The sequence below is a fragment of the Nelusetta ayraudi genome, unplaced genomic scaffold (assembly GCF_046127955.1).
Source record: "Nelusetta ayraudi isolate G7.1 ecotype Tasmania unplaced genomic scaffold, CSIRO-AGI_Nayr_v1 ptg000120l, whole genome shotgun sequence".
Classification (NCBI taxonomy): domain Eukaryota; kingdom Metazoa; phylum Chordata; class Actinopteri; order Tetraodontiformes; family Monacanthidae; genus Nelusetta; species Nelusetta ayraudi.
In genome coordinates, this window is record NW_027466170.1 from 4,490,001 (window position 1) to 4,498,002 (window position 8,002).

Below are 8,002 nucleotides of genomic sequence, written 5' to 3' on the forward strand. Positions count from 1 at the left end.
ATAAAATTGTAAAAAAAAACAAAACAACACACACAAAAAAAACCCCGCAGAGCATTTTAATGGGACTTGTAGTCTTTTCAGTCGAGAACTGCCACGGTGAGAAATTGAGGAGGCAGAACAAAAAAACTACAAATAGCCCCAGGGCGATACCGTGAGCTAGCTGCGTCCCCGCCCAGCCCCTGGCTCTCAGCTCCGGGTTTGAGAGGCAGGAAACTTCCTGAATGAGAGCTCTGCGATGTGGGTGCCGTAGTCAGCCAAACAGTTTAATTTAGTCCTGCTGTGCTCTCGCGTTTCTGCTGACAAACACTCTGATAGCGCTTGGCTATTTAGCTTATCGCGGGCTCGACCACCTGCTCCAAGCGGCTAATCTCACGATAGACGTTACCTGTGGTTGGTTTTTAAGCGTGAACCCTCCACCCCCACGCTGTCATCGAGTCGTCGCCGGATTTAAGGACCAATACACACAGGTGAAGGTAGATCAACATATTTCATCCATTGGGGGCCGAGAAACATAATTTGTTCTACTTTAAATTAACTAAATGGCGAAAATAGAACTGTTGCCACTGTAGTTTCCATGGTGCCTTTAAACGTATCACATGCTGTGTGTTTGAATGTTTTTTTTTTTTATTTTTTATTTTATTTATTATCTGCTTATGTTATTGTTATTATATATAATTGTATATTATATTTTCCCTCTTGGTTGAGGACGAACTGTAGTATGTTAACGCCTTTGTCTTCGAGGACCTTTGTCCCGGGCAGTCACCACGACCTACTGCTCACCTGTAACAGCTGTACACAGGTGTACAGGTGTAATAACAATACCTTCCCCATTATACATATCCATGACGTCGCAGCAAGGCAAATTAACATGAATACAACCAGTTTCTATTTTTAATTACTAGTGAACACTTTTAACACAGTTTGGACTATTATGACCAGACTCTCTTAACAAAAACATGGAGCGAAAGGTGAGATTCCGCTGTTAAAAGTAAATCTCAGACATTACAGTTTCTAATTTTTAACGTTCACTCGTTTTCGGACTAGCGTGTCTTTGCTGACCTCTCGTGGCGGAAGTGCGAACCTTGCAGGGATGACACGATTGTGCTCGAGATGGGGTGTCTTTTTTTTTTTTTTTAATTATTATTATTATTTTTTATATATAACGTACTAAAAATAAAACCAAGACTTCCAGGCTCCTTGACGGAATGGATGTGACATCGATAGAAGTCTGGAACAAGAGTTGAGAGGCCAGTGAGAAACTGCAAGACTGCGGTCCTCACCATATACCACTGGTGTGGTGTGGTGTGGTGTGGTGTGGTAGGGCAGGAAACAAATAAAGATTAAAACATGAACTTTGATCTATTACATCACACAACACCATGCAATGGCAACAGCAAACCTCTACGTGGAAGCTGTGAGGGTAATATAAATCTTAGAGCGGACAAATTCTGCTTCGTTTCCTTGCGACAGAGATCCACGGAAAATAGTGACGCACGCATGGGCATTTAAAGGCGTCCTCATAGACCAATCAGCGGTGAGGTAATGAGCAGTTCATCAGCCGCAGCGCAGGGCAGAGGTTGGAGCGACACGCCTGAGATCAGGAATGCGAGCGTCTCTGCCCAGAGATTAATGATGTGCTGTTAGTGAAAGGACACACAATACACCACAGAAGAAGAAAACAAACTGGTCTCGGCTTAGTCAGGTTTGTGCGTGTGTGTGTGTGTGTGTGTGTGTGTGTGTGTGTGTGTGTGTGTGTGTGTGTGTGCGTTTTATTTTTCAGAGTTGAACCAATCAGATTTGTTTCTTCCACAATAATGGAACTCATTTCATAGACGTCCACACCGAGGTTGTGTGTTTACTGCAGAGAATCTTTTCTTTATTGCTGTAATAATCCTGCGGAGCGTCTTTCTTGTTCGGGTGTGACTCATATTACACCCAGTGGAGCAGGGAGGGACACACACACACACACACACACACACACACACACACACACACACACACACACTCTTATTATTGTGGCCGAGACTGAAAAGCAGCAGGCGAAAGATTCTCTTTTTTCACGACAGTGTCGGCGAGGAATAAAGCATCAGCAGCCAAAGTGCATTGTGGGAATCACAGAATCACCCGAACATGTTTGTTTCCACGTCTGAAGGATTGACGGGAATTCTTGCTTGTAAACTTTGTGCCCTTTTTCCTTCTTCCTTCCTTCCTTCCTTCCTTCTTTCCTTCCTTATGTTCTCGCTCCCATTCTGTCAGGTTCCCTGCGAGTGATTGAGTGCTGTGCAGCTGCCATCAGTGGAACACACACACACACACACACACAGGTTCTCTGGATGGTCTGAGATGACCACGGAGGACATGAGGAACGACGCTGATTCCACCTCCATCGGCTCCATGGCGCTGTACAATGTGATGTATCCAGTCTTCACCCAGGTAAAGAATGTGTTTGTGTGTGTACGTGATGCAATGTTTTGCTCCAAGCTCACATTTCTCTTCCACAACTTGCAGCTGGAGAAAGTCAACTTACCAGCAGCCCAGACCTTGAGAGCAGCGTTCATCAAGGTGAAAGAAGAAGAAAAAGAAAAAAGAAATAAAGGTGGCGTTTAGTTGAGTTATTTAAAGACTGAAATTAGTGACTCTGTGTGTGCGTGTGTTTCTCATCTCCAGGCTGAGCAGGAGAACCCAGGTCTGACCCAGGACATCATCATGAAGATCCTGGATAAGAGCGACCTCAAGATCAACTACACTGAGTGTCTGCTGCGGATGGCGGACGAAGACGTGGAAGGTAGGAGGCTCAGAAATAGAAGCAGAGGGGCCTCGGTGGCCTTTTTTCAGACGCTCATACTTAGCAGGTTTGCTCATTTGATGGCTGACACAACGGCAATGAGGACCCTTTTCTCTCTAATGTCTGCTCGTTGAATGTCCAGCAATAACATTTACAGTCATGGCACAGATTTTTCTTTCCGTAAACTTCTATATTAGTCATATCTCGATTGGTCATGTCTGGATTGGTTTTGCATATTTCACTGAATACTTTAAAGTTTTTGTTTGCCCCCCCCCCCCACCCGTTAATGTACACGTGTCGACACCAACACCACCAAAACTCTCCTCTTCGCCACTGGGGGGAGCTGTTTCCCCACAAATCCCCCGCTCCGCGTCTTCTCCGGGGATCCTCGGAATCCTTTTTCCGTCCGTAATTGAATTCTTTGCGCTGTGTACAGTGATGGATGGTGGTAATGAATTCACAAGCGAGCGCGCCGAGCACGCGCGCGCATACGTGCACACACGTCAATTTTAAGCCTGGCGCCACCTTAATCCCTTTTTCAGTTAACAAACCTCACTCCCTAAAAAAAAATAAAAAAAAATTGGTGCGCTCGCATAAAGCTTCTATAAAGCGACACTCTTTCATAAACTACACAATGATAATAACACAGAATATATTATGTGTGTCATCATTTTTGTCCCCACAACCAAATGTATATATTTTGATCCAGGTTTTCTTCTGTCACTGTGTTTGTGTGTGTTTGTTCAATGTGCCTTAACTTCTTCTCCTTTTTTTTTTGTTTGTGTTTTTGTTGTCGTCGTTGTCAGAGTTTGTGATTGTCAGGAACGAGCCGGGCTTCCTGGAGCTGAACCAGAAGGCCCGAGAGCTGAAACACATCCTCAGCACCATCCCGGAGGAGATCGGCGACAGAGTCGCCTTCCTGCAGACCATCAAGTACGGGCGAAGAGACGTCGCGAGGTCGCAAACAGAGGGCTAACTCTGCAGTAGATGGCAGCGGGGGTTAGCCCTGTGTTTGGGGTCAGAGGGCAGAGCCAACACCTGGCTGGGGAGGCGGGGGGTGGGGTGGTGGAGGCGTGGACGGCTTTTCCTGAAGGTGGCTGTCGGTACAGAGCGCAGCGAGGCATCGTGGGAGTTTGAGTCGATGAGCTGGTCGAGCTGTCGGCGGCGGGAGGGACGGCGAGGAGCTGCACTGACGCTCTCAAGGGGGTCGATGGCGCTCCGTCAGTGTTTCCCTGCGTCCGACTCAACTCCACCTCTGATACGAAATAATGGTTGGACTTTTTAAAAATGAATTTAATGCCACAACCTGACAGGGAATTCGCCATTTGTGCAGCGTTTGTATGCCTGAATGATCTCCAAGCGATCCAGGTGACAGCGTGAGGTCACTCTCAGACCCCTGCCGCAGTCGGACGTCATTAAAGTGAGCCGGTCTTTGACAGAGCGCCGCGGTGAGGTCCCGCACACAGCACAGTTTACAGAGCCAAAAGCCATTTCTGTTTTTTTTCTTTCTTTTCTTCTTCTTCTTCTTCTTGGCTCACTCTTTCTTTTCTGTCTTCAGTAAAATCCAATACTCTTAGCGAGTCGGTGCTTAAGTTTCTTACCCAGCGGAGGGCTTAGAAATAAAAATCAATTCAAAAGGAATGCTCAGGAAAAAAAAAAGAAAAAGAAGAAAAAGAAAAAGACCCTTCAAGTTACACAACAACAGTTTTCAAGTGCAGAGGAGGGGAGACGAAGGTGAAGGCAGCCGTTTATCGCTCTTAGGTGTGAAAACTTTCCAAAAAAAAAAATCAAAAATCAAAAATGATTCCTCCTGCTCTCATTTTTTTTTGTCGTGTCCTTCACAGACTCATCGCCGGCGCCATCAAGGAGCTGCTCAGCACCATGAACAGCGTGTACCGGTCACACCAGAGCCAGAACAAACGGGTAGGACGTGGAGATGGAGCGGAGTTAAAGAAAAAAATGAAAAATTGGACTGGAGATGGAGAGGAAAGCTCAGCATCTTTGTGTGTGTGTGTGTGTGTGTGTGTGTGTGTGTGTGTGTGTGTGTGTGTGTGTGTGTGTGTGTGTGTGTTTCCGGGTCCAGGCACTGGAGAAGCAGAAGAAAGAGTTTGTGAAAACATCCAAGAGCTTCAGCGACATCCTCAAAACCTTCTTCAAAGACGGAAAGTATGGACCTCTTTCCTGGAATCTCTGTTTCACACACACACACACACACACACACACACACACACACACACACACACACACACACACACACACACACACACACACGCAAACACACGTGCATGCACAAATGCAGTGTCACCGTCGCGTGGATGCTGCTGGTTTTGATCGCAGGCCTGCTTCGGTCCAATCCACTGTCTGGTAGCTGAATTATTCCGCTGACCTACTTCCTCTGCAGCCAGTCGATCCCCCCCCACCCCTCCGATCGATGGTGGCGCCGCAGTCACCACGGTGACGCACACGCGTGTCGTCCTCGAGGCGTTGGTGGCGTTGGTGGCGTTGGTGGCGTTGGTGGCGGTGTTTCCATCGCGCCATGTCAGTTTGTGAAACAAAAAACAATAAACTGCTTCTACGGACTGATGCCCGAACTGGGAGGTGGAGCGGCGACCAATAAGCTTGCGGGACGACTCGTCGTTCTGCAACATCGTGCCTGTTGGTCGCCACCACCAGCACCGACACCAGCAGACAAAAGTTTGCACACATACTTCTGATTGAATGGTTTTTCTTTCCTTTTCACGACTGTTTACATTGTAGGTTGACACTCATGGCATCTAAACTATGAATGAGCACATATGGAGTATGGATTCAATGAAAAAGTGTGAAATAACTCAACCAAGTTTTATATTTTAGATGATCTGGAGTAGCCGCCCTTCATAGAAAATATATAGAACAGAACTTTTTTTTTTCTTTTGCCACATTAATCCACATATCTTGGTCGTATATTTGATGTCTTCAGTGTGGATCTACAGTGTAGAAAGTAGTCAAGATCAAGAAGAAACAGATGTGTCCACAATTTGGACTGGTTAGTGTGGATGTTGGCAGATGAGGAGACCAGAAGCTCTCACCTGAAGGCTGATTCTTCCTCTGCACTCCAGGGAAACATTGCCTTTCTCTCATATTTCTGTCCGAGTTTTGTGATTGAATTCAGTTTTTCACTCTTCTTCTTCTTCTTCTTCTCCTTCTCCTTCTCCTTCTCCTTCTCCTTCTTCTTCTTCTTCATGCAGAGTGATGAACGTGTACATGAGTGCCCTCCAGCTCATCCACCAGACCAACATGATCATGCTGGCCTTCAGGACGGCGGCGGCGTAGCAGCTCCCACCACACACACACACACACACACACACACACACACACACACACACACACACAGGCTGGGTAATTTGTAATTTTATTATTTTTGCCTGTATGATTTATGATTCGCCCGCTGCGGTGCGGATCAGGTAGTTTGAGGTTCAAAGCGACCGGGCTTGACAGTAATTGCTTGAGATTTTTATGCTCCCTTTTATGTTTTTTCTTTTCTTTTATCAGATTCCTCAGTCGATATTCCTCCACTCCTTTATATATTTCACCCCTTTGTTCCGTACTGCGAGGGTATAAAAACAAAAAACAAAACAAAAAAGTAAAAGGTTTTGGGTATTTTTTGTATTTTTTTTTTTGGTTCACTTAAAAGTTTTTTTTTTGCAAGTCTGGGAAAAAAAACAGTGGCAATATTTCCCCTATTCAGCGATATTCACTCAGTCTGGGCTTCACGCTGCAGAACTTGTGTGCTGCTGATGGTGGCTGCGGAATGACGGACGCTTCTCTGCCTGACCGTTTGAACACCAGATCAGCCGCGTAGCCGAACTAGCATCATGGCATTAGCATGCTAGCTAATGTTAGTATCCGCAACTAGCTAGTGTGTTAATAGAGTGCTTTAACGGGGCCGCGTGTCGTCTTCACGTTTGGCAAAAATGACTTTGCTGCAGGATGCAATCAGTTGTACACTACCAGTCAAAAGTTTGGACGCGCTGTCCAATGCAATGTTTCCTCTGCAGATCGACACTGAAGACCTCCACTGTATGAGCAAGATACTGGATATGTAATCACGCAGCAGAGGAAAACGTGATGCTTTTTATGATTGGTGGCTATTTTGAAGAATTGAAATATAAAACACGTTTCAGTTGTTTTGCACTTCTGTTTCCCACATAATTCCATGTGTGATCATACAGAGTTTTGATGCCTTCAGTGAGAAGCTGCAGTGTCAATAGTCATGAGAATATAGATAATGAAAGAAAAGACATTCAATTCATAGGATGTGTCCAAACCTTTGACTGGTAGTGTTGGTACAGAGGAAATCTGGAATCAGAGGAACTTTATTTATTAGACCTTATGATAGTTTTTATATATATTTTTTTGGGCCAATAAATGCATTTTATTTCTGAAAGTGATGCCTCGTTTTTGTGTTGAAGGAGCACTTTCATCTTTGTGTTATGTCACCGTTGTGCAGCTGGAGTCCTGTCGGCCCTCCTGTGCAGCTGCCCGCCGGGATTTTCATTTTGAAACTTTGCACATCCGCCTTGACAGGCTGCGTCCGAAAGCGTTTTTCGGCCGCTTTGCTGGATTGTGAAACCCGTCAGATTCTCTGAAGCCGTGGGCAAAGTCCAACGTCTTCCCAGAAGAAGATTTCATTTCCAGGTGATCAGAGATGTAGAATGAACCTGATAATAATTTCCGGGATTTATCTTCTCTCGGCTCGGCTGCTTTATTTCCAGTCTATTTATCAAAGTCGTCTCTTCACATTCATAATGGAGGCGAGGGGATGGAAATGAAAAAGTTAAGGGTGGTCTGGAGGTCCCTGAGAACTCTTCAACTGAAGTCACCGAGAGTGCGCCGGAGGAGGGGGAAGAAAAGGAAGAAAGAAGGGGGGGAAACCCACTTTCCTCTTTATGGTGAAAGAATTCTGTTGTTCAGAAAGATTTGCAAAAGTGGGTCTCTTCAGATTTGCCTTGTCGTGCGAAAAGAACTCCATTTCCTCTCACTCCTCTGCCGCATTCTCTCCGTCTTCCTGCGCCTCCCCCCTCTTCACCTCCTCCTCCAACTCCTCCTATCACCCCCCCCAATTTCAGCAACTTCATTCTTCTCCCTGTATAATGGAGGATTCTCCACGGCGGATTTGCGGCGGGCTATTTCCGTCTGCAACGCTGGCTCCTGCCGCCGCCGCCGCCGTGCCGTAAT

At 45.9% G+C, this 8,002-nt stretch overlaps 1 protein-coding gene across 2 annotated transcripts; it reads left to right on the forward strand.

The window, feature by feature from the left end:
- The first annotated feature begins 170 nt into the window (after window positions 1-170).
- On the forward strand, window positions 171-7,211 carry pdcd10a (programmed cell death 10a). Of its 2 annotated transcripts, none has more exons than XM_076049803.1 (8): window positions 171-473; window positions 2,257-2,433; window positions 2,509-2,562; window positions 2,668-2,785; window positions 3,592-3,718; window positions 4,630-4,708; window positions 4,869-4,951; window positions 6,013-7,211. In XM_076049803.1, exons 2-8 carry the CDS (start codon window positions 2,344-2,346, stop codon window positions 6,095-6,097), a joined length of 636 nt encoding a protein of 211 aa, XP_075905918.1. In that variant the 5' UTR covers window positions 171-473; window positions 2,257-2,343; the 3' UTR covers window positions 6,098-7,211. The 2 variants fall into 2 exon arrangements, with proteins under 2 accessions (XP_075905918.1, XP_075905917.1); XM_076049802.1 differs by having other exon boundaries at window positions 172-467.
- Window positions 7,212-8,002: the final 791 nt, after the last annotated feature.